This window comes from Podospora bellae-mahoneyi, chromosome 2 (assembly GCF_035222275.1).
Source record: "Podospora bellae-mahoneyi strain CBS 112042 chromosome 2, whole genome shotgun sequence".
NCBI lineage: Eukaryota > Fungi > Ascomycota > Sordariomycetes > Sordariales > Podosporaceae > Podospora > Podospora bellae-mahoneyi.
The window spans coordinates 2005014-2028254 of record NC_085881.1 but is presented as its reverse complement, the minus strand read 5'-3'; the positions used below and the strand labels follow the sequence as shown (position 1 = coordinate 2028254).

Genomic DNA, 23241 nt, shown 5'->3' with positions numbered 1-23241 from the left:
CCTGTGGCTTGGTGTGAGTGCCTACCTTACTCACCATCGTTCTACGAGGTAGAGCAGCCCACCTGGCGGTGATGCGGCTACGACGAGTACGCTAGATCTTCTCCAGGTCTCCAACGCTATAATCAACCAATGTGTCAAGATTGGCTATTCGGGGTACTATGGCTGACCCACCAACCACACACATGCTGCACGTACCTATATTGTTATGTCGTATGCCAACTGCGACGACTCGCCGACCAAGCATCCGTTTACCTATGGCGATCAGGGTTCGATGGGGTGGGGGCGTTGAAAGTGAAGGGTAATCCTCCTTGGTAAGACTGCAACTTTGGGAGGCTGATGGGCTTCTTGTCAAGACATCATTGTGAGTAGCTCGAGGTAGCAGTTGAGAGGCTTGATGGCCCGACAAAATGCAATGCCACTTATTTCTTGGAGTCTTGGGAACAACATCCCAAAATTTGCCGTCAACTGATCCCCTGTATCATTTTCCTAACCTGCCGGAAGTCAATCTCCCCTCCTTTCGGCTCCCGGCAAGAACCCCAATCAAGTCGATATGGCTGCCAACAACGTTACATGCGGGTATTATACACCAGACCCATGCTTCCACCATCCATGCCAGATCTCTCCAAACGAACCGTTTTAATATCCCAGTGCGGGAGTTGACCACATGTTTTTCTTCTGGCATTCTTCACTGAGATAATCATATTTCGATCCTTGCATATGTCCAAAGTGTGTTGGAGTCCGAGGCCACTCTATCTGCTGTCACCCGTTGATTAGCCAATACAGCTTCTCTTATGGTTTCCGCTTGTTAAGTGCACTTTACGGTTCTTGTGTAACACTCACCCGGTTCCAGACTTCCAGTTCTATTGTTTGTTGGAGAAGTGAGGGGAAGCGGTCCCGGCAGAGGATGATCGACTTATATCCCACCCAAGGCATGTAGTAACAGCCAGATAAGAATATGCCTACCCCGAACTGTCCCTCCCACCCAGAGGTCTCCTCATCCTCTATGTAAACCTGGGTGTGGTGTTGCCTGTCACCATTTCCCTTCTCCCACCATCACCATCCCCAGCTTCCGTATAGAGTACACCTTCGCCGGCCCATCAACCACCCACTATGGCCCCCCCGATCCCCAAACCACCCCCCACCCCCTTTCGCAGTAACTTCCTCGCCGAAAAGCGCATCATAACCATCTGCTTCTTCATCGCCCTCGGACAATTCCAATACGGCTACGACTCCGCCGCCATCGCCGGGTTCCAATCCATGCCCGCCTTCCTCCGCGTCTACGGCTACGAAGACCCCACCAACCCCATCGGCCTCAACATCTCCACCGACGTCCAGCGCCTGATTCAATCCCTCATGAACGTCGGCGGCTTCCTCTCCGCCATCGTCATGTACGCCTCCCACACAAAACTCTCCCGCCGCATCGGTCTCTGGCTCGGTTGCGGTTTCGCTTTCTTGAGCGTAAGCCTCATGATGGGGACAACCTCCCTAGGTGGCTTATACGCAGGCCGATTACTGCTTGGAGTAAGCAACGGGTTTTTCGTCCCCTACAGCGTGACGTACATGACGGAATCTGCGCCAGCCTTGCTGAGAGGGCCGATTGTGGGGATGAGCACCTTTCAAACCTCCCTCGGGGCGCTCTTTGGGATTTTGGTGGATAATTACTGCAAGATATACCCGGGGAACGCACCTTGGCAGATTCCCCTGGGGGTGATGTACATTGTTCCAACAATCTTGACGATTTTGTTGGCTTTCTTGCCGGATACACCCCGTTTCTACGTCACCCGAGGGCAGGACGAGAAGGCGATCAACGCGGTGAGACGGTTGAGGGGTATCAAAGACGAGGCGTATCTCCGGGCAGAGGTGGAGGATATCAAGAGTGCGTTTTTGCTGGAGCAGGAACTGCATTCGGGTGTTCATCTTAATGATATGTTTCGGGGTCCGGATTTGAGAAGGACATTGCTCTGCTTCGCGACGACGATTGGGGGGACGGCAACGGGGGTAACGTTTATGGCTGGGTTTTCGGTGTATTTGTTTGTGCAGGCGAGGGTTGGATCGCCGTTTGAGTGGGTGATGATTTCGCTTGCGATTGCGCTGACGGGAAATATGGCGGCGTTTCCGGCGATGAGGTATTTTGGCAGAAGAGAGCTGCTGATCGGGACGTCGGTGATCTCGGCGGGGATGATGTACGGGATGGCGATTGCATACACTGTTTCGGCGTGGACAGATCCTGCGGCGAGCAGAGCGTTGGTCGCAATGAGTATCGTGTTTACTTGGATCTATGGCATTGGTCAGGGGCCGGTTATGTGGGCGTTGTCGACGGAGATCCCCTCGCAGAGGTTGAGATCGCAGACTGTCGGGACGGCTTCGGGTCTCAACTTTATCGTTGGATGGGTCGTGTCGTTCTGTACACCCTACTTCATCAATCCAGATAAACTGGGATGGGGGCCGAAGTATGGGTATATCTGGGGATCAAGCAATCTGGTCCTTGCTCTCTGGGCATTCTTCTATGTGCCTGAGACAAAGGGGAGGAGTTTGGAGCAGTTGGAAGAGCTGTTTGAGAAGGGGGTGAGCGCGAGAAAGTTCTCGTCCTATGTTGTGGAACGTCAGCTCGTCGAGGATTCTGTTGGCGGGGTACCTGCAGAGAAAGAAAAGGCTACCACGGTGCAGGTAGATGATGTTGAGAAGAGATGAAAGACCTGGTTGGCAAACAAGGAAGATTTGGCCCGGTGGATTTAGCTTGAAGAATCGACCTAAAAGCTTGAAATGGTCCTCAAAGTCACCAGATCATTGCTCATCCTCCGACTCCCCTTCTGCAAATTCATCATACCGTCCCGATGGCGTGTAGGATACTTGTTTTCCAAGCTTGCTCAGGTAGTGTCGAATGACCATGTCTACGGCCCCTTCTTCATCCTTCTGAGCCTTTGCACGTCCCCAGTCAAAGTCAGATTCGTCTTCTCTTCGCACCCGGCTTTGCGCAAAGTCCAACATGACGACCCGGTAAGTCTGCCTCGGCGGATCTGCATCATTGTTATCCGCATCTTCCCTCTGGCATGATGTGACGAGAAAGTTATCGAGTCGAACATCTGTGTTCAGAACTCCGTGGTCTCCCAATGATCGAGCGATCTCAACGGCTTGGTCGACAACTCCCTGAAGATGCTCAGCCGGGGCCATGGCGTCGATATTTCGGAGTGTGAAGCTATCAGGGAGATACTCGAGCAAGATTCCCTGCACGCTGAAGAGGTCTCTGAACTTCTCGCCCTCCATAGTAGGTGGTGCAATATCAAGCTCAACGGCAGCCATCAAGCGCGGTATTGTTGTGCCCTAGAGAGGCTAGAGACGTTTGTAAACAGCAGTCTCGCTGTCGTACATGTTAAGTGTCTGGTGGACAAGAAATGTCTCATCCTGGCCAATGCTCCAATTCTCGTCGGTTTCCTGATATTGGTTTTCTGAGTTGTTCAAGAAACTTCTCGGCCTCGCGGCTAACGGCAAACTTTGCGTACTTAGCAGCGGTTTCCTCGGTCCATGGATCGACACCTTGATCGGAACGCTGCTGTGCAGCAAAACGCCAGTCGAAGAGTTTTAGAAAGGGCCGTCTCCTTGACACGGTCTGAGCAGTCGCTCAGAACATCGACAGGCATATAGCAGGAAAGTGTCCAGGGTTGCTGGAGCTTCTTGATCCTGACGCGTAGCAATTGAGTTTCCTCATCGCTCTGTTTCAAGTTCTCTATTGCAGGTCGGAGGGTTAGCGCACTTCCCACTTCATATGGGCAGAATACCAGTGTTCTGAGGTCAATTTCATGGGAGAGCATGGCGAAATTGATAAATTGAGGGGTCGGAACGTGGTTGTGGAGGTTCAAAGCCTGGCAAGCAAACACAGACACAGCAGGCATCAGCGGGCCCGTGCACGATTCCCATCACTTACCACGAGAGCGCGCGAAACCATATTTTCATCGGATCATGAGAACAGCAACTCCTACTCCGTATATTTCCTTCGAAATCAAGAACAGCAAACAAGGGTATCTAAAAAGACATCCACCAAACTCAGACTACCTGCTCACACCAGCTGATCGCTACGCAGCCCACCTCCCTCCAGCTCCCACACTTCAACACCGCGCGACACATCCACCATCCACCATCAACTCCTCAATACACTCTGCTTTGGCTTAGGGCCACCCGGCCTCATCCTCGTAGTATCCCGAACCGCTTGAAGACCTCTTTTTCTTGTCCTTCTTCCCCTTCACGACCTCTTCGACAACAGGGCCTGGGCCCACGGATGCAGTGCCAGCAACAATGCCAGTCGTGGATGCTGCCTCGTCCTCAGTGGTATCGTCCCTATACCTGTCCCCATCGTCCACAAACAGCCTGGCATCCGGGTCTGCGCCAGAGAAGTCCTCGCTCTGCTTTCTCGACAGCCAAGACGGGGTCTTCCACTGCCACTTTGGCATTGTGACATTCGGAGCAGGAACCTCGGGCAACGCAACGCTTGGTACTGCGAAGGAAGGCGCAGAAACCGTCTCATACCATGGGATATCTGGCGTGTGCTCCGGCCTCAACCTGCCACCGCAGTGCGGGCAGTCAGGGTCAAGAACTTGCCAAGCGGTGTACTGGATCAAGCCATGAATAGCCAAGCCAGCAATCAGCTCTCTGATTGCCATGTAGAAATGGATGCCACTATATCTTCTGTCAGTATACATACTTTCCCAATCAAGACATTCTGGTCAAAACTCACAAGTTGACCAGCAAAGGAATCGTTCCATATGCAGCCAGCATCACCAACTCCGCCCTTCTCAGATCATCAACAACCTCAGGCCCAGGTTCAGGTTTCGGCACATCACCCTCATCGCCACCCTCCTCCGCAGGCTTGCCACGATGATAAGGCTTTCCGGTGATGGTCTCAATAACCGTCAACCCCAACACAACCAACAACCCAGCCGCCAAGCCAGCATCCACCAAAAAGATTAGTATCCGATGGGTAAACACAGAGTCTTTCTCTTCTGCCTCATCCTCGTCATCATCAGAAGGCGTGATCCTCCCGCGATGGCCGTGCTGGCCATGCTGTCTCCCATGCCCCTCAATATCATCCCCATACCCTTCTCCACTCACCGCCCTCTTCTGCCTCCTCTCCTTCTTGTTCAGCTGCAGCAAAATAAAAACACCGACGCAAGCCGAAACAAAAAGCGGCGCGAGCCCAACAGCAGGAATGGCATTCTGGGAAATCACCCCATGAGCAATCAGCAGCGGCAGGGCGGGGAGGAAAGAAAGCGCTGTGATGAGGCGGGGTGTGCGTTGTTGTGGGGACAGACAGGATGGGTTGTGGTACTGAGGCGGTCTGGGGTGATTGGTGGAGGCCATTTTGTGTGTCTTGGTCAACGCATCAAATGGATGCCGCCTTGTTGCTTCAAATGTCCCATGAAGGAAAAAGAAATACTGAAGAGAGAAGAGGCCGTTGGGCAGAAAATTATATCTGCCAGAAGAGGGGTGATTCGGTCAGGGAGGTTGGTGATAATGCACTTGGTGGTGCGGCGTGCTGCGTGGTGTGTTGTTTGCCTTTCCAAGTGGGGGGGATTTCTCTTATCGTGGGTTTTGGAGGGTAAGACAGGTCTTGGCGTAGACCCTTGGAGGGGTCGTTTTGGGAGGTTCTGGCCAATGGGCAGGGGATCACTGATCAGGAAGTGGGCTCAAGGCGCTGTTGTGATTTTCACGTGAGGATGGGCCGTTGTGCCTCTGCAGAAGGTGGGGACACGGGGAGCATGACCTCTTTTTTGGGGGAGGGATGTTGGCTTGTGCTGAACCCCTGAAGTGGATCGCGAAAGAATAAACAAAGAATTATGTCGCTAGGGTAACAGATAGGGGCATGACTTAACTACAAATCATTATCATACAAAGCAGATTACCGACATTATGCTTACCTTAACAACCACCTTTTTCACCAAACCACTATCGTATACGAGCATCTCGCTTCTGGGCTTCAGGATGACCAGCATCCGCCTTCATCACCCCTTATACCACGCCAACCCAGAAGTAATCCACCCCAGCAATTGAAACAGCGCAAACCACGAACCAGCATCAGCCGCGACATCCTGCCACTTCATCGCAACATCCTGCCGCGACACCTGCCTCTCGAAACTCGGAAACTGCAGAAACAAGCTCAACCAGCACAGCCCTGATGCTCCCTTTGCATCAGAGGTGTCGCACTGCAAATCCATCGAGGGTGTTGTCGATATGGAGAGGTGGTAGTCATACGCCGGTGCATGGCCCAACGCCTCGCGGTAGTTGAGTCCGAGATTCAGAGCAGTCATACCGTTGGCATTGATAAGAACCATGCGGCTGTAGCCGTTCTCTAGTGCTTCTCGGACTGTCAATGTTGGGTCGTAAACGGCGATCCAGAGGCTGGGGGAAAGGACGCGGGAGGTGTCGGTGCGGGCTTTGGTGGTGTCATCTGTTTTCTGTGTCAGCTTTCAGGTATATTCGGGATTGAGGAGGGGGTTAACTGACAGGTAAAGAACGCTTGGACGATCATTTGGTATGTTGGCATTGGAGACACCATCGAGAGGGACGACGTCAGAGTGAAGGCGCGGTAGATGGTGTTTTGCCACTCGAAGTCTTCGATTCTGTCATTCCATCTGTTGCTGCATTGGCAAGATCCGGTGTATGATGTTGAAGTGATATCGCAGTCTGGGGCGGTTTCGTTGTGCCATCCCAGGAAACACTTGGGGAGTGGGTCAACTTCGAGGTTGGCCTGCGATGTCCAGTCGGCTCGTTGGAAGAGGGTGACCGAGGGGAAGAGAACGCTGTCCTGAGAGGTTTCAATACTGATGAGATAGGGGTTCAAGAATAGGGTGTGAAGTTGGGGGTGACCTACCACAGTATCACGATCAAACGTAATAACGTTCCGCCTGCGCTCGGGATCCCACAGACTCCAGTACAGAATGGGTAGCGTGATCGTCGCCGCGCACAGGGTTATGACAGTGCTCCCCAAGTTGCGGCTATACTTGCTTTTCAGTCGAAGCCACAATGGCTTGTTGCTCTCAGTGGTAGGTGATGCCAACAGCAGCAGGAAGGATACTGCGATAGTACCGGTGACTGACAAGACCCATACTCCAGAGAGGACGGCGATTATGACGGGAGAAGACGGTGCTAGTGCGATCACCAGCGCACCAGAAATGCTCAACCAAGCTAGCCAGCCGACCACAAACCATCGAACACGATGACTCCGCAGAATGGCCACCCGGTCGCTCTGCGAGGTCGGCATTTTGGGATGGAAGGTATGGAAATCGAAACAGAAAAGCAAACCATCAAAGCAAGAACTGATCGCTGATTACCGAGTTTATCAAGTCGGTTTGATATTTTCTCGCTCTGCCATGCTTCCATAACTTTGCAATTTTGATGGCCGCCTGAACTGGCCAAAAGGTTCAGCTCCGAAATGCCGTTTGGAGACCTTTCTGTTGGCTTCCCTGTCAGAAACACCAATGAACACGAAAGCTCTGGCAAGGCTAGAAATATTTTCCCTTTTTGTGCCACCGAGCATTTCAGGGTCCAACACCGGACGAGCTGACGAACAGTAAACGCGCGCTTGTGAGCTCAGAAAAAGAATCTCGGCCTGGGCCGTACGCCACATCTGACCAGGCTACCTATAGCGACCGGTAGTTAGAAACAGCCAAGTCCTTTTCCCTGCATGCCGAAATTTTGTCTCTTCTTGTCGAGACGGTACTGCGCGATGATGGAGCGTCAGATATGATCATTCCTCAGCGCAAAAGGTGGCAATCATCATAAAGCCGCCGTCGCGTATTCCCAACTATTTTAATCTCCCAAACGCTGATGGCTTTTCGAGGCTGCGGCATCTTCCGTTTGAAGACAACACCAATCTCTGAATCGACTCAGCAAGGTTTCACCACCGCAGGATAAAACCCACCTATACCACCCACCCCGATGACTTCATTTTTCCCTCCTCAACACAACCATCTAAACACCATCCAACAGGCACCATGCGTCTCCTCCTCCTCCCCCTCCTAGCTGTCACAGCAACAACAGCCCAAAGAATCTTCATCAACCAAGTCCCCTTCTACTCCTCCCTCCCCCCCTGCGCCGAAGCCCCCTTGTCCAACATCGTGAGAAACATGGTCTCCGGCTGCGGCGACGGCGGCCGCACAACCTCGTACTCCTGCTTCTGCGCCTCCAGCTCGATAAAATTCGAGAGTATAATCAGCAGGGCTGTCTCATCAAAGTGCATGCCTTCCGAGCCGGAAGCTACTGCTTCTGCGCTGGCTGTGTTTGATAGTTATTGTCATCTCTCACCGCAGGCTGCACCTACGCAGACGGCAATGTTCCCACCGGCTGAGAATAGACCGCTGTTTTCGAGTGAGTCCGAAACCACCACCACGACTGAGGTTTTGACTGTGGGGCTCACGACAGGCGAAGTAGATACTAGTGAAAGTGTGACGGCTGCTTCTTCTTCGTATGAGGCGAGGGTCACGGGTGGTGGTGGTGGAGAGGGGAGTTTGTTGGTGCAGCAGAGACCGGGGCCGGGGACGGTTTTGTCAAGTCCGAGTAGGACGCAGCTTGCTCCTATTCCTTCGGCTAGTATTGCTTTTTCGGGGGGAGAGAGAGTTGGTACCGGCCAGTGGCTGGCGTTCTATTTGGTGCTATGGGGTTTGAGTCTGATGGTATTTTGAGGAATGGACAGGGTGTTTGATGTAAATTCTGGTTTGGTAGGAGCTGGACTTCCACACCTGGGGGCTTTGGATTTCTGTGTTCGCTTTAGATTTGGCCATCTTTCTCCTTCATAAAGACTTTAATGACTTGCGTCATCAAGAGAGCAAGCCTCCCTAATGTCCTTCCAGAGTCTCCGAACATCGTCGCCTCCAGCGCATTCACGGTTCTCATATCCCATTCATCTTACAGTCCAGTGACAAGTTCTCAAGCCTCCTTACAGCTCCCCCTCAGTTGTACTGTCCGTCAAAAAGAAAGAAGAACAGGAATACAAAACGAGCAAAAGAGATGTGACAAGGGTGGGATTCGAACCCACGCCTCTTGCGAGACCAGGAAATACTCTAGGAGTAATTTAATTCAAGTGGGCCTGAACCTGGCGCCTTAGACCGCTCGGCCACCTTGCCGTATGTGATGATAATGCTGGGTGAGGGAACTAGGTACCAAGACGAGAAAATTGAGCTGCGCTTACTGACCAAGAGGCAACATGTCCAAGTGACAACAGACTTCAAACGAAAACAACGCCTTGAACCAAGCCTGATCGTCTTGTCTACATGTCGAAAGTTACAGCAGCACACTTGTGATTCTGTAAAGCCGTTATCCGACTCGAGTTGAAGGAGGGGGGTTAGGTTCTGTCCACGCGACGCTGGTCATCTTTGTCTAGCATCTCGTGGGGCTCGCATTTCTATTTCCTGAATTGTCTTCAAGATATTGCAGGTCTGTCACTGATAGATCAACTGTGTAAGGCTTTTTGTGAACCCCAGTTGTTGGTATATTTCGACGTGGCGGGGTTGGGTTTCGTTCAAGTTTCGTCGACAGAGATTTCCGATTTTTGAGACTTCGGTAGGCAGGCTTCAAGACCACTGATGTTATCACGTCAGTAATACAGCTATCACCCAAAAAAAAACTCAGGAGTAAGAAGAGAAAGATGAACGAAGACCTTGCGTCGCCAGCCAAAAGGCAGGACGATGACATTGTTGGGCAGCCCGGCGGTTAAGTCGCTCTCTGGGACCAAAATTTGATTTCATCCTTTACCAATCCAGTTTATCAGAGTTTGGAGGTGCTGTGGGTATGTAGAATGACAGAGAGAAGGAAAAACACGGATTCTGGATGGAAACAGATTAGAACTAGCCCGCAGCCTGGAAAGCAGAATGAACTCCAGGGGCTTGAGAGTTAGAGTCTACCTCGAGAGCCAATGGGATGGGAAGTCAATGATCCGGAGCCATATCCGTCCCAGCCGGGGTATTCTTTGACGGCGTGCCTGTGCCGCCCGCGAGCTGCACAGGTCATGCCCGGCCTTGAAAACAAACAGTGGTCGGAGGGGGGGTGCGACGGGGAAGTATCCGGCATCCGGTATGGAATCTCTTCATCGATCCGGTCCTCTATTGGGTCGTCTAGATCTTGTGGGCTTTGGGGGAGGTAGCAGGCCACCAAGTTCAGGCTGGGGGGATGTCACTATCCAGTTATAGCAATTGGTATTTCAAGTTTGCTTTGTCCAGGCAATGTCAATTTTCCGGAGAACAAGTGTCCTATCTAGGTGCACGGTGAATGCGTTGTTTGTTTCATCTTGGCCTTTTTGTGACTCCCTTTCTTTTGTGTGTTCACACCAGCAGACCACGCCCACGGCTGCCTTACTGATGTCGGCCGCAACTCTTGTCTTGGTGCCCTCCCTTTCTCAGACAAAATTCCGTTTTATTATCCGCCACTATTGATTTTGAAGCAGAAAATACAAGTTTTGGAACCCGAGGGCAACCCGACAGTTTGGATATTGGCCTTGAAGCAAGGCAGACAGCGGCAAAAGTCGGCTCCGCCAAGTTAAAAGGCTCCTTGCTGCGCCGCAAGTGTACTGAGGATTTTCATAACATCACACACAAGACGCTACCAGCCTGATGACTCATGCCACTACCGTCGTTGGCAACAGGATAGGTGATGCTTGTAGCTAGAACGTGCAGGTAGACAGTGCGAGCATACTAGTTGGGAAAGAATCCTAGGTACCTATAATAGCTTGTTTCTTCCCGTGTGGCGGCGGCTCCAAGACGTCGTTGTTCTCCTTTTTATTGCATCTAAGACAAGCGAAAAATTTTTCCTTGATGCCATTTTAACGTGCATGTGGCGGGGGGAGGCCGAGGAACCGGCGTGGAAGCCGATCTGCTACACCGACTCTGGATACATTGCAACTACAACGAGGTACATACACTTTTGTTGAGGATTACCGTCTTCTAAGACATATCCCCATGCGGAAGGCACAATCTCCTCAATCTCAGCCCCTGAATAGGTAGAATTAGGTACATGCTGGTATCTCACATCAGGGCCATGCCGATAAGGCAGATTGTTGTGGCCCCCGGGTGGGGCAAAAAGGATAGGTACCTTAGGTAGATGGTCGTCATCGAGTTTGTAAACAAGGCTCTGACGAACTAGAAGAGCTCGTAGAATGATTCCGTCATGTGGTGGTCAAGTAATACTGTTCAAATTCCTAGCAAACGCACACGCATTCTGACAGTGTTGCTTCTGTCGCGCCTGCAAAGCGTTCCCCGGCTTCGTCCAGGTAGATGTCTTCAGCAACCTTGCTGCCGCGGATCACCGCCGAGAAGGACAGCTGCAGTAAAGCAATATGAGCTATCAACGAAGCAGTCAGCAAATACTCGTGCTCCTCGCGCTGAGGTAACATGGGCCATGTCCTGTAGTAAAAATGATGGATCCATTCCCATATATAAGACGAAAGAGTCTTGAGGGAGTGCTCTCCTGAGGTCTCCAACCCCTTCCATCGTGTCAACACTCAAGGGATAATTTGGTCGCGTCACAATGGGTGCGTATCTGCAGTGAGTAAGGGCCGTGAGGTCTCGGTGCTAACGGAACCGCTCAGTCACGAGCAGCCACCAAGATAACGCGAGAGATCAACACCTCCAAGGCCTCGGAGCCTGGTGTGAAACGGAGAGTTTTATACGGAGCGGTATGTCCATATTGCACTATACATTGTGCATCTTCCTGCTCAAGTTGACAAGCGTGCCATTTCAGGTTGCCTCACCGAACCCGAACTTCAGGCAGCACCTAGGGATGGAGCTTCGTCTGTGACAAGATCACGTCGGGAGGCTTTGGGCTCAACAACATTCAATTTGCCTCACGCTTTCCAGGGAGAGCCTCTTGATCTTAGCAACACCGCGGATGTCACTGATCTCGGGAGTCTGGTGGTGGAAATGTCGGTCCCGGAGCGCGTGTGCCAGTCAACGACCAAGAAGGACAAGGGGGAGACAAACGGACAGGAACAAGTGGAAGTTACAGAGAAGGAGGTACGACAGAGAAACTAATGCATGGATGGAAAGGAGAGTGGGAAAGCCTGCCGTGTGGTCTGTTGCACCTGGCGTCGGCGGTCGGGTGATTGTGTGGGAGACTTGGATTGTCTCAAGGGGCACTCGACCACCCACATTGGTCAATGGTGCAAACATTGGGCAGGCATGGCAGGCACTTGAAGCCAGGTATCTATTTTGTACAGTATTGCCCGAAAGCAACTGGAAATTACCCCTTGGAACGGCACACCACCTCCAGATCTGAGCTTGGCGGGCGGCCGACACCAGCGGCCTTGCATCAACACTGCCTAGCGCCCGCGGTTTGTGTTGAGAGATCTTTTCATGTTGGAATAGAACTCTCTGAGGCCTCTGTCAAAAGTCTGCCTTTTAAAAACCTATAATGCTTTGTGGGCCAGAAATGTAGTCAGGCTTTTGTCCGGGCAGACACAAGAAAGGAGAATGGGGATTATCCAGATAAACTGATACTGATCGCTTGAGTCCAAAGACGATAGGATGCAAATCACGGTGAACCTGGAAGGAGGGAACGCGTAACGCGGGTAACGCAGCGCTGGCTCTTGGTCAGCCCTGCCCACTGGACCACTCCCTCCCGCCCACCTTCCACAACGGCAGTCCCGCATGTCTCGCCCTTGCTCCCAGGCACCCCATCAGCCTCGTCGTTATTCCCCGGAAATTCTCTACCCATGGCGCCTACTGGCATTTCTTCATCAGTTCTTTAGGCTGTCCACCCCATTCCAAGGACTAAGGCAGATCTATTCATGATCATCCACTGTCGACTTTAACAGCCCGGTTTCCACGCATCCCTCCTTGATCCACGGTCAACGGCCACTGAGCAGAAAGCAGAAACAGGATGCAGTAATGGCTCCAGTCACGTCACCATCAGAAATACCCTGAATCTCAAAGTCACATCTTCTTGATACCTGTCTGCTCTCATTGACACTCTAACTACCTCGGGTCCTCGACACATCCTCTCCCTCACCCATCTTCGCCCACAACGCCAACCGCGGCCGCGACTGCAAACACCAAATCACACCATCATCATCCCCATCTCCCAACACCTCCCCTCGATCAAACCCTTCTCCCCTTCATCACCATCCACCTCCAGAGCAACCTCCTCCCCTAAAACAACCCCCACTTCGTATACTTAATCCCACACTCCATCTCCCCCCAAGTCCCAACCTTACCCCCCGAAGCATAGTTGTTAATCGAGTCCCGAATCAAATCCCTAATGTCCCACGCGCCTACATACTGAAACGAGATCCAATCCTGATCAATTTCCACACCAAACGCACACCCGCCGTACGAGACCAGAGTGCGATGAGCAGAAGTCCAGACCTGCCATGAGCCGCCGCCAGCGATGTTGTGGTAGATTTGCCAGCAGTCACCGGTGGTGGGGGAATCGTTGCTACGGACGTTGTGGAAGGAGGAGTGCCCACAGTAGTCGCCGCGCTTGGTGAGGATGGCGGCTGCGTTCTCTGAGGTCTCGGGGGACTCGGAGGGGTGGCGGAGCTTGAGCTTGAGCTTGCTGGAGGTTACAGCGGCGGGGTTGGCTTCATCTGAGGGGGAAGGGGTGGTGCCTGGGGGGAAGTACTTGACGAAGTCGTCGGTGTGGATTTTGAAGACCTTGTCGGTGGTGGTGGCGGCGGTCTCCTGGGCAGAAGCAGCGGGAGCGGGAGCGGCCTCTGCTCCGAGGAGGAAGGTGGCGAGGGCGAGGGCGAGGTTGATTTTCATTGTGAAGCGCATTGTGGCGGTGGTGTTTGATGAAGAGAACTTGTTGAGTACGGGCAGGTGATGCTGGCGTTGATTGAGATGGGCTTGAGATGCTGGATGGTGGTGAAGACATGCTGGTAAAGAGAGGACTCTAGGTCCTTCTTATACTTCATCCTATCCCCCTGCTCTCCATCATATAACCCCATTGCTTTCCTCACCCCTTGTCGCCTTGCACAGTCCACTGATGCTTTCACAGAACCTGCCTGCAATCATATGACCGCCACCGAGCCTTGCCCGACCCCAAGACTGACCTATACCTCCTTCAGCATCCATCGCGGTCACCTTCACGAGCACGCAATCGCCCTTTCGAGACATTCATTCGCCCAACCCCAAACAGAATCCTTCTGCCTGATGCTCTTGGGCCTCTAATGCCCAACGCCGCAGCCTCCTCCAGTTCGAACATCGCCAGTTCACCTCGGCTAGCCACTAGCCTTGCGCCCAGAAACGCACCATCCTGCCCTCCAGGCCTGCAAAAACTCCGTCCCTGGTCGACAATATCACGAGCTTGTCCCATAAGCGGAAGATACAAGCTCTCAGCCCTATCACGTTCCCCTCGCCTACCGTGTAGCTGCTAGTTCGTATCTCTACCGCCGGTTCGCCATAGCCAAGCCAGCACCCGTCCGTCTTGGCGATCTGACAGAAGCATTTCGCTAGTCGCTTTCTGGACTAGAGTTTCCGCTGGGAAACAAGCATAAATTGACGACATTGAGCCCATGTCGTTTGCTCATCTAGAACTAGACCTTTAAGATACAAATATGACCTGCTGAGAGGGCTTGGTGGTAAGCATTGGCATATGTCCGACGGGAAGATCATGATGAGGAGCTAGTGACTAGAGGGAGAGTTGTGTGTTGATGTGTAGTGATGTCGAACTGCTGTGATATATACCTTGTATCACGCCTTCACTGTGTTTTTGAGATGACAACAGCCGGGAAAGGGGCAAGAGAACCGGGTGAGTGCCAAGGATCTTTTGTGGCTGTCTGTGGCCGAGCAATGCGGCTGGTGAACCAACATCACGACATGTATCAACACCTTTGCTTATGTTTTCCTGTCAACAAATACACACAAAATAGAACGTCCTTTCTTTTCAGTCATCAATACATCCCTTCCCATTCTTTCCAAGAAACGCCTGTTCATGCAAACCGGTCTTTGGCCATGTAAAGCTATCATCATCACACCATCTATTCCTCCGGCCCCGGCCTTCCATCCAGCCACTTGCTCATGTAAGGCCCATCCAACCAGTACCCCAACTTCCTGTAGTAACTCCTCACACCAACACCCGAAATAACACTCAACTTCTCGCTCCCATGCTCATCCCTCGCAATTCTCTCCGCTTCCTCCATCAGCAACGTGCCGAAGCCCTGATGCTGGAACTTTCTAGGATCTCTAGCGTGCACCGGAACAGCCATGCCGTACACATGCAACTCTCTGACCAAACTCGTCGGCTGCCCCGTGAGTTCTGACCTAAAGGTGTATTTCTTGCTGCACTTTCTCAGCCGAAGCAAACCAACCAAGATATCCTGCTTGGGATCTTCGTAGGCCAAGAAGGTCTCCCATCCTCCGTTGGCGGTGTAATCTCTCCTCACGAGCTCGATCTGGTTTGGTCTGATCTTGTTTTTCACTTCGTTGACACCCACTTCGCGGGTGCGGACGTCACGGCAAGAGGTGCCAAAGTCCTTCATGCGAGCCAGGGCGAGTTCTCTGAGGTTGCCGTTCTCGACACCGGATGTGACGAGGGGCATTGGGATATCTCTCTGGACACGGTAGATACGCGTCCATGGCGGTACAAGAGCCAGGATGCGAGCAACGAGGTCGATGAGGCCGTTGGGCGTGTAGCCCTTGTATCTCCCCGTTCTCCATAGCTCGTAGAGACCTGTCCCACGGATGACGAGGGTAGGATAAATCTTCAGACCGTCAGTTCGGAAATCAGGGTTCTCAAAGTATTCCTTGAACTGGTCCAGGTCGCGCTCCATCCCCACGTTGGGAAGATCAGGCATCATGTGGGAAACGACCTTGAATCCGGCGTCCTTGGAAAGGCAGAATGTTTCTGCGACGGCGGCAACAGTGTGACCTCTGTTTGTGTCACGGGCAACGTCTTCGTAGAGGGACTGCACGCCGATTTCGAGACGGGTGCAGCCGTAGCGGAGCATGTCTGTTAGGTGACTGGCGAGACAGTAATCTGGTCTGGTTTCGATTGTGATGCCGACGCACTTGATACTACTTTGCTCGCCGGCGCGGACGGCTTCGTCGACGTCGGGCGTACCATATCCGGAAAGGGCATTGTGAAGCTGGGAGATAAACTCGTTGCGGTAGGATTCGGGAAGCGACATAAAGGTACCGCCCATGATGATATACTCCACCTTGTCAACAGAGTGGCCCAGAGCCTTGAGCTGGTCAACACGGCCGCGGGCCTGCTCGAATGGGTCGTATCGAGCCCGGATGGCGCGCATAGAGGTTGGTTCATATCCGGTGTAGGACTGTGTGCTGTACTCGAAATCAGAATCTGGGCCGCCGGGGCAGTAGACGCAAATATTTCCTGTGTAGGCAATGTGTGGACATCTGTGAGGCTTGCACATAACCGCCACTACGGCGATACCTGACGATGTTCGGATGGGCTTTGCGATCAACCTGGGGAGAATGTATTTCTTGTAGTGTTCGGGGACGGCGGCGATAATGGCCGTAAGTGGTGGGACATTGTTGAGCTTGTGCTTCTTTGCGAACTTGGAGCGCAGGCTGTTGAGATTGATATCCTTCCGGGGCTTGCTGGGATCTCTGGATGCCTCGTGGTCCTCGATCAGGGCGTTGGCGACATCTGCGCAACACCGCAGATAGCGCTCGTTTTCTGGTGGAAGGTTCGCATCCTTCTTGCGGATGGTGGTGGTAATAGTTGCTGTAGCCATTTTAGATACTTTTCCCCCTCCAATCTGGCCTCAGGGGCTAGTTGTCTGTTCGTAATAGTCGTCGGCGCAATAAATCGTCTCTCGGCCTCCTCTTCGATTTCGTGGTTGGTCTGTCAGAGCTTCAATATTCGTTGGCGGGGCAAGTTGAAAGCGATAAGAATTTGCTTGATTGCACCCCTCCCCTAGCCGAAGGGTGTGAACCTAATCTCAGCCGCTTTGAATCGGCCCAATGTGTAGGGCGAGCGTGCCGCAAGGTGTACCCGGACATCGGAAAAACACTACCACCGTCGCAGCAGGGACCTAGATTGCCGGCCAATGGGGGCGGTGTGGATCCATGCTGTCAAAGATGGGGATGCGGTTGGTTCCCTGAAGCTGCCAAGAGCGGGAGACATTTTTGGACATGGTAGGCTGTTGGAGAAATGACGGTGCACTCGACCTCGTGAACTGAAAGATACCGACGACATTTACCGTTGATATTTCCCATTGACCTTCCCCCGTCTCCCCCTTCCCGCCGCTATTACTGCGACTTTCCTCCTCTATATTCCTGTCTGCAGTACACACACACATCAAACAAAATGCAGGCCTTCAGACAATCAAAGCCCGCCGGCAACCTCTTGCGCCAGCTCGCCCAGCGCAGCTACAGCTCGAACGCTAGCCCCTACGCCAGCACCATCAACAACCTGCGCATCAACAGCGACACCAAGGTCCTCTTCCAGGGTTTCACTGGCAAGCAGGGAACGTAAGTTGTTTTTCCAACATGCTGAGAAACAGTCCCGCCGCCCGCTGTATCGCAGACCGCTTTGCGATGCGCCTAAGCGGGGATTAAGCGGAAGACCACTCAACTCATTCCCCTCCAAACTTGGAGGTCTCCTTCTCAAGGTTGCCATGAACTCATTGTGCTGACGTCGTTTGTTTGCCAACAGTTTCCACGCGCAGCAGGCGATTGACTATGGTAAACCCATCTTCCCCATGGGCAACGATGCCTGACAGGTGGAGCCGAAGCAACGAAAACACCCGATTCTGACGCATATCCCGCCCTGTTGTAGGAACCAAGGTTGTTGGTGGCACAAACCCCAAGAAGGCTGGACAGGAGCATCTTGGCCTGCCCGTCTTTGCCAATGTCAGCGACGCTGTGAAGGAGACTGGCGCGACCGCTACCGCCATCTTCGTGCCGTAAGCAATTCCCGAATGCCATACCCCCCAGCGACCCCATTATGGCGCTAACAAAGTTGCCGGCAATCATAGACCCCCACTCGCTGCCGCTGGTATCGAGGAGGCCGTTGCCGCCGAGATTCCCCTCGTTGTGTGCATTACGGAAGGGATCCCCCAGCATGGTTAGTGGTTCCCTGGAACAACCCCAGAAATCTGGAAGAGCAACTTTTTTGACATGGGGATTCTCCCACAGACATGGTTCGCATCACCTCAATCCTCAAGTCGCAGAACAAGACCCGCCTGGTGGGCCCCAACTGCCCCGGTATCATTGCTCCCGGTCAGTGCAAGATCGGCATCATGCCTGGTTTCATTCACAAGCGCGGCCGCATCGGTATCGTCAGCAGATCCGGTACCCTCACCTACGAGGCCGTCAACCAGACCACCCAGGCTGGTCTCGGTCAGTCCCTCGTCGTCGGTATCGGTGGTGACCCCTTCAGCGGCACCAACTTCATCGACTGCCTCAAGGTCTTCCTCGAGGACGGCGAGACTGATGGTATCATCATGATCGGTGAGATTGGTGGTTCCGCCGAGGAGGAGGCTGCCGACTTCCTCAAGCAGTACAACACCGTCAACGGCGGCAAGCCCGTTGTCTCTTTCATTGCCGGTATCTCTGCTCCCCCCGGCCGCCGCATGGGTCACGCCGGTGCCATCGTCGCCGGTGGTAAGGGTGATGCCAACTCCAAGATCAAGGCCCTCGAGGCTGCCGGTGTTGTTGTCGAGCGCTCGCCCGCCAGCTTGGGCAAGGCCCTCCGTGACGAGTTCGTCAGACGTGACCTCCTTTAAAAGAACGAAGTCATAGGTGAAATGCCATGCTAGTTTCTTGCTAGCCACTCACTGTACATGTTTTTTCTACTTTTGTTTAACAGCAAGCGGGTGCGGTTCAGTACATCAGGGCGGGGGGTTTACTAGAGAGGATTAACTTTTGGGCGCCGGGACACTTCGGACGAAGAGATACTGCGTGTGTGATACAGCCGCTGTTGCCCCTTGATGCATTTTATCATATCCTTGAATCTTTATAGACTGGCGGTGGCGGGGGGTTAACGGCGGGCTTGGGGGTCATACCTAATCTGTCGTGTATGTGTGCATGGCAAGGTTTCCTGTTTTTGTAAAGCTGCTTAAAAATAATTTAGGTCATATGTTGTGACCGAATCATGAAAGACCTGACTGTATGTGCCTAAACACAACAACCTGTTGATACAGAAGAATGCGTAAGACATGTATATAGAAACCAACGCTCACAATGATGAAAAACGCAGAGATATTAGTTATACTCTCCACTTGTGAAAACAGGACCATAAATACAGCACCAAAGCCCCGATCCAGAGCCGGGCTCTAATTGTCAAGGAAAGAAAAGAAAGCCAGTACTCCCCGTTAAGACATCGAAGTCACAAACACCACCCCCAATTAAATCTGCCCATAGCCATAAAACTCCGTTCCCCAATGCAAACGTAAAGGACTACCACAGACATCCCCTCCCTCCTGATTACACTTGCTGTCGTTGCCCCGCCCAGGTTGGTTGAAACCACTACGATGACCCCTCACTGCTCACCGAGTAACCGCGCAGTGATATCCCCCATGTAAGCCTCCTCCAACACGTAGTCCTCGCCCCCGTTGCGATCAATACCAACATAGTTGAACGCCTCGACCACGGCGTCAAGGTCAAAGCCCATGTGGACGAAGCGGTCGATGAGGTCTTTGTTGTAGCCTTGGTACCTGTTCCACCAAGACAAAATCATGTCAGCCTAAAACTTTTTTGACTGGTATTTGCGGATAGAAAGGGCCATACCTCGCCGGATCGTCCGCCCTCGGCGGGGGCGGAGCAACCTTTTGGTAGTTGTGCACAGGCGTGTCCCTCCTCGGCGCGCCGGCGTACTTGACTGCCCACTCGTGCGCCTTTTGGGCAAACGCCTCGGGTTGCTCGAGCATCATCTTGGCCACCTCGGCGTCTTGCGGGTCCTTTGGGTTGGGGGATTCGAGGAGCATGCGGAGGGAGATGAGGGCCATTTTGATGGTGCCGACTGGGGACCAGCCTGTGCCGAGGGTGTCGAGGCAGATGGCACCCTGTTTGGAGGTTTGGTTAGCAGACAGTTTTCTTTCTCTCCTGAGGGGTGGTTATTTGGTGGTGGTGGTGGTGGTGCTGCTGTTTCGGGGGGTATTGTTCCATTTTGCCGATATCTTACACCACCACCACCACCGCCGCCACTATTTTGGTCAGGTTTGGTCTAACGTACCGTCACACTGCTGACGTTTGGGTGCCAGATTTTGGTGTCAAACTTCATGACTGGGGATTTGAAGGGGTAGTTTTCGGGTATCAAGATGTCGACCTGAAAGGTGCCGCCGGCGTAGGGGGTGTCGGGGGGTCCAGGGAAGATGCCCTTGAGGTGAAGGAGGCTGTTGTCGACCGGTTGGGCGCTGACGCCGGAGTTGGGGTCATTTTGGAGGTCGCTGAGCTCCTTGGAGATTCGGCGCTCTCGTGTTGAGGCCATGGGTCGTTGTGTGAAGTGGGTAGAAGCTGGGTTGTTTCTAGCAAGGGGTGTTCGTGTGCGATGAAGAGACCGACGAGAGTGTTGTTTAAAAGTGCAAGTTGGTAGAGGTGACTAGGAACTTTCAGTTTTCACAGCGGGTCGAAGGTTTTGGCGGAGACTCTCGGAAGAGTTGGCATGTGTTGTCGTCTGGGAGCAAAAAGGTTGGGAGGGGCCAACGAAGTCAGAAACCCAACTTTGGAGGGGTAACAGTAGCAACAAGCGCAAGGACCCTGGAAACTAAGGAGGTGGTAGTGACCTCCGGCTTCGTGGCTCTGATCGTGGATCACCCAACGTTTGGTCTATCTGAGAGCAGGTATGGCGGAAGCGGAGACAGGAGACCGGACTTCGCAAAAAGGTGAACAGCGCTGATGTTCGAGACGAGGCGGATGGGGAGGCAGGAGTGATACACCGGCCTGCATATATTGCATGCAGCACACTACGTAAACAAGTCGGGCTGCAGAGATGTGGGCTTTCTTGGGAAACACAGGAGACGGTTATGGATTCATGGAAGGCCTTTGAGCCACCTCTCTGTCAAAGGCTGGAACTTTTCCAGGTTCTCCGTATGCTACACAGAAGCTTCTGGTTGGCGCCGTACTCTTGGTGTTCAATGAGAATGGAATGCCAGTGTTTCCGGGGCTCCGTTGTTTGCCATCATCAATCCATGCCCCCTCCTGCATGTTGGCTCATAACTGGGGTCTGTGCACTCAGGTCCCAGGGCTGCCTGCCATTGGTCAAAATTGCAGGCTGCGTAGTTGGCTCGTGCAGAGGGCGGGACCCAGATGTCGCGTCGCTCTGCCGCCTGGTGGCCTGGCCTGCAAGGCGATTCCCAACACAGCTGCCAGCTTCCAGCTTCAACTCCAGCATCACAAAGCAAGCAGCAACGGGAATCAGCGACACCACTCGCAGCCCGGCACATTTACACCGTCATCGTCGCAGACTTCGAAACCGTCGATACCAGTTAGCAGCTGGCCACCCTAGACACACCTCAACCACTTCACATTCACAGCTCCGGCGGCCTGAGGTCCCACCGTCACAATGGTCGGTTTATCGATTACCAAAGCTCGAGTCGCTCGACTATTTGCTAACTTTCCGTAGGGTCAAAACCAGTCGGGTATGGGAGGTGGCCACGATGGCAAGGATGACAAGGACAAGAAGGTTTGCTACTGACAATCATCCGTCGTCATCGACTCTGACGTTGCTGACGATGCTATTGTAACAGAAGGAGAAGCACAAGCACGAACCTCCCCCGAGACCTACCACCCGCATCGGTCGCAAGAAGAAGAGAGCCGGCGGTGCCAGTGCCGCCGCCAAGTTACCGCCCGTCTACCCGACCAGTCGATGCAAGCTCAGGCTGTTGCGCATGCAGCGTGTTCACGACCATCTGTTGCTCGAGGAGGAATATGTCGAGAACCAAGAGCGCTTGCGCAAGGCGAAAGCCGCCAAGGACAATGCAGCTCCAGCTGCCTCGGAAGCCGAGGCTGCGGATCGCAATGCCGATGAACGTGGCCGTGTTGACGACATGCGTGGTAGCCCAATGGGAGTCGGAACCCTTGAAGAGATGATTGACGACGACCACGCCATTGTCAGCAGCACGACTGGACCAGAGTATTATGTAAGCATCATGAGTTTTGTTGACAAGGATCTATTGGAGCCCGGCGCCAGTGTCTTGCTTCACCATAAGACTGTGAGCATCGTCGGTGTTCTCACAGATGACGCGGATCCTATAGTCAGCGTCATGAAGCTCGACAAGGCGCCTACGGAGTCGTACGCGGATATCGGTGGTTTGGAGCAGCAAATCCAGGAGGTGCGGGAATCTGTAGAGTTGCCACTGCTCCATCCGGAGCTGTACGAGGAGATGGGTATCAAGCCTCCCAAGGGTGTCATTCTCTACGGTGCCCCCGGTACCGGAAAGACGTTACTGGCGAAGGCGGTTGCAAACCAGACTTCGGCCACTTTCCTGCGTATTGTTGGTAGCGAGTTGATTCAGAAGTATCTCGGTGACGGCCCCCGGTTGGTTCGCCAACTGTTCCAGGTAAGCATTCGTCTGCCCAAGATTGGTGGTTCCTTGCTAACATGTCAAAAGGTTGCTGCCGAGAATGCCCCGTCAATCGTCTTCATCGATGAAATCGATGCTATCGGTACCAAGCGTTACGATTCGACTTCAGGTGGTGAGCGTGAAGTCCAAAGAACTATGCTGGAGCTTCTCAACCAGCTTGATGGTTTCGATGACCGCGGTGACGTCAAGGTGATCATGGCCACCAACAAGATCGAGTCTCTTGATCCCGCTCTGATCCGACCCGGACGTATCGACCGAAAGATCCTCTTTGAGAATCCCGACCAGAACACCAAGCGCAAGATTTTTACACTCCACACTAGCAAGATGTCACTTAATGAGGACGTCGATCTTGAGGAGTTTATCGCGCAGAAGGATGATCTGTCAGGTGCCGACATCAAGGCTATTTGCTCAGAGGCTGGTCTGATGGCTCTTCGGGAGCGCAGAATGCGGGTACAGATGGCCGACTTCCGCGCCGCTCGCGAGAGAGTGTTGCGGACGAAGCAGGAGGGTGAGCCCGAGGGGTTGTACTTGTAGTTGACGCATTTGTATGATGAGACGTAATTATGGTTGGGGAGGCTTAAAGCGCAACGAAGATGAGACATAGATAACTTGCTAGTTGCGATGTCATTAAACAGCGTTCACTCTGCAGAAGTGATGGCCCTAGCTAACTATGGTGAACTTGTCTCTGATGTGAGTGCTAACAGGACAGGATCTTTTGCAAGCTATGATTCCAAGCAGTTGGGTCTCTTGACAAAAGAAGGGAGGGAGGGTAT

The 23241-nt window shown here is 53.1% G+C and overlaps 8 protein-coding genes and 1 non-coding gene across 9 annotated transcripts; 4 read left to right on the top strand and 5 right to left on the bottom strand.

The window, feature by feature from the left end:
- Positions 1-1110: 1110 nt before the first annotated feature.
- On the top strand, positions 1111-2691 carry QC761_204740 (uncharacterized protein; the record flags this gene model as incomplete). The annotated part of the gene is made up of 1 exon (XM_062876199.1): positions 1111-2691. One exon carries the CDS (start codon positions 1111-1113, stop codon positions 2689-2691), a length of 1581 nt encoding a protein of 526 aa, XP_062734774.1.
- Positions 2692-3944: 1253 nt separating this feature from the next.
- Positions 3945-5592, bottom strand: QC761_204730 (uncharacterized protein). Its single transcript, XM_062876198.1, has 2 exons — positions 4730-5592; positions 3945-4671 (listed from the first exon to the last, which is right to left on the bottom strand). Exons 1-2 carry the CDS (start codon positions 5350-5352, stop codon positions 4164-4166), a joined length of 1131 nt encoding a protein of 376 aa, XP_062734773.1. The 5' UTR covers positions 5353-5592; the 3' UTR covers positions 3945-4163.
- Positions 5593-5993: 401 nt separating this feature from the next.
- Positions 5994-7252, bottom strand: QC761_204725 (uncharacterized protein; the record flags this gene model as incomplete). The annotated part of the gene is made up of 3 exons (XM_062876197.1): positions 5994-6439; positions 6496-6796; positions 6863-7252. The coding sequence occupies 3 exons, from the start codon at positions 7250-7252 to the stop codon at positions 5994-5996; spliced, it is 1137 nt and encodes a 378-aa protein (XP_062734772.1).
- A 733-nt stretch (positions 7253-7985) lies between these two features.
- Positions 7986-8672, top strand: QC761_204724 (uncharacterized protein; the record flags this gene model as incomplete). Its single annotated transcript, XM_062876196.1, has 1 exon — positions 7986-8672. One exon carries the CDS (start codon positions 7986-7988, stop codon positions 8670-8672), a length of 687 nt encoding a protein of 228 aa, XP_062734771.1.
- Positions 8673-9000: 328 nt separating this feature from the next.
- Positions 9001-9113, bottom strand: QC761_0036200. The gene has a single exon. It is a non-coding gene; the product is annotated as a tRNA-Leu (tRNA).
- Positions 9114-13127: 4014 nt separating this feature from the next.
- On the bottom strand, positions 13128-13751 carry QC761_204722 (uncharacterized protein; the record flags this gene model as incomplete). The annotated part of the gene is made up of 1 exon (XM_062876195.1): positions 13128-13751. One exon carries the CDS (start codon positions 13749-13751, stop codon positions 13128-13130), a length of 624 nt encoding a protein of 207 aa, XP_062734770.1.
- A 3145-nt stretch (positions 13752-16896) lies between these two features.
- Positions 16897-19045, top strand: LSC1 (ligase of succinyl-coa). Its single transcript, XM_062876194.1, has 6 exons — positions 16897-17414; positions 17599-17627; positions 17722-17848; positions 17921-18009; positions 18081-18961; positions 19018-19045. The coding sequence occupies exons 1-5, from the start codon at positions 17251-17253 to the stop codon at positions 18668-18670; spliced, it is 999 nt and encodes a 332-aa protein (XP_062734769.1). The 5' UTR covers positions 16897-17250; the 3' UTR covers positions 18671-18961; positions 19018-19045.
- Positions 18171-21083, bottom strand: ubc1 (Ubiquitin-conjugating enzyme E2 1). Its single transcript, XM_062876193.1, has 3 exons — positions 20119-21083; positions 19674-19948; positions 18171-19600 (listed from the first exon to the last, which is right to left on the bottom strand). The coding sequence occupies exons 1-3, from the start codon at positions 20371-20373 to the stop codon at positions 19426-19428; spliced, it is 705 nt and encodes a 234-aa protein (XP_062734768.1). The 5' UTR covers positions 20374-21083; the 3' UTR covers positions 18171-19425.
- Positions 21084-21087: 4 nt separating this feature from the next.
- On the top strand, positions 21088-23131 carry RPT2 (ATPase of 26S proteasome regulatory subunit 4; the record flags this gene model as incomplete). Its single annotated transcript, XM_062876192.1, has 4 exons — positions 21088-21369; positions 21508-21567; positions 21632-22444; positions 22496-23131. The coding sequence occupies 4 exons, from the start codon at positions 21088-21090 to the stop codon at positions 23000-23002; spliced, it is 1662 nt and encodes a 553-aa protein (XP_062734767.1). The 3' UTR covers positions 23003-23131.
- Between the last annotated feature and the right edge of the window lie 110 nt (positions 23132-23241).

Coding starts and splice junctions, on each gene's coding strand:
- QC761_204730 (XM_062876198.1), bottom strand. CDS start 5,352: ATGGCCTCCACCAATCACCCCAGACCGCCTCAGTACCACAACCCATCC. Junction 4,672..4,729: donor ATTCCTTTGCTGGTCAACTT/GTGAGTTTTGAC, acceptor CAGAAGATATAG/TGGCATCCATTTCTACATGG.
- ubc1 (XM_062876193.1), bottom strand. CDS start 20,373: ATGGCCTCAACACGAGAGCGCCGAATCTCCAAGGAGCTCAGCGACCTC. Junction 19,949..20,118: donor CAAACGTCAGCAGTGTGACG/GTACGTTAGACC, acceptor ACCTCCAAACAG/GGTGCCATCTGCCTCGACAC. Junction 19,601..19,673: donor AGGGCGGACGATCCGGCGAG/GTATGGCCCTTT, acceptor TTGGTGGAACAG/GTACCAAGGCTACAACAAAG.
- LSC1 (XM_062876194.1), top strand. CDS start 17,251: ATGCAGGCCTTCAGACAATCAAAGCCCGCCGGCAACCTCTTGCGCCAG. Junction 17,415..17,598: donor TTCACTGGCAAGCAGGGAAC/GTAAGTTGTTTT, acceptor GTTTGCCAACAG/TTTCCACGCGCAGCAGGCGA. Junction 18,010..18,080: donor GGAAGGGATCCCCCAGCATG/GTTAGTGGTTCC, acceptor ATTCTCCCACAG/ACATGGTTCGCATCACCTCA.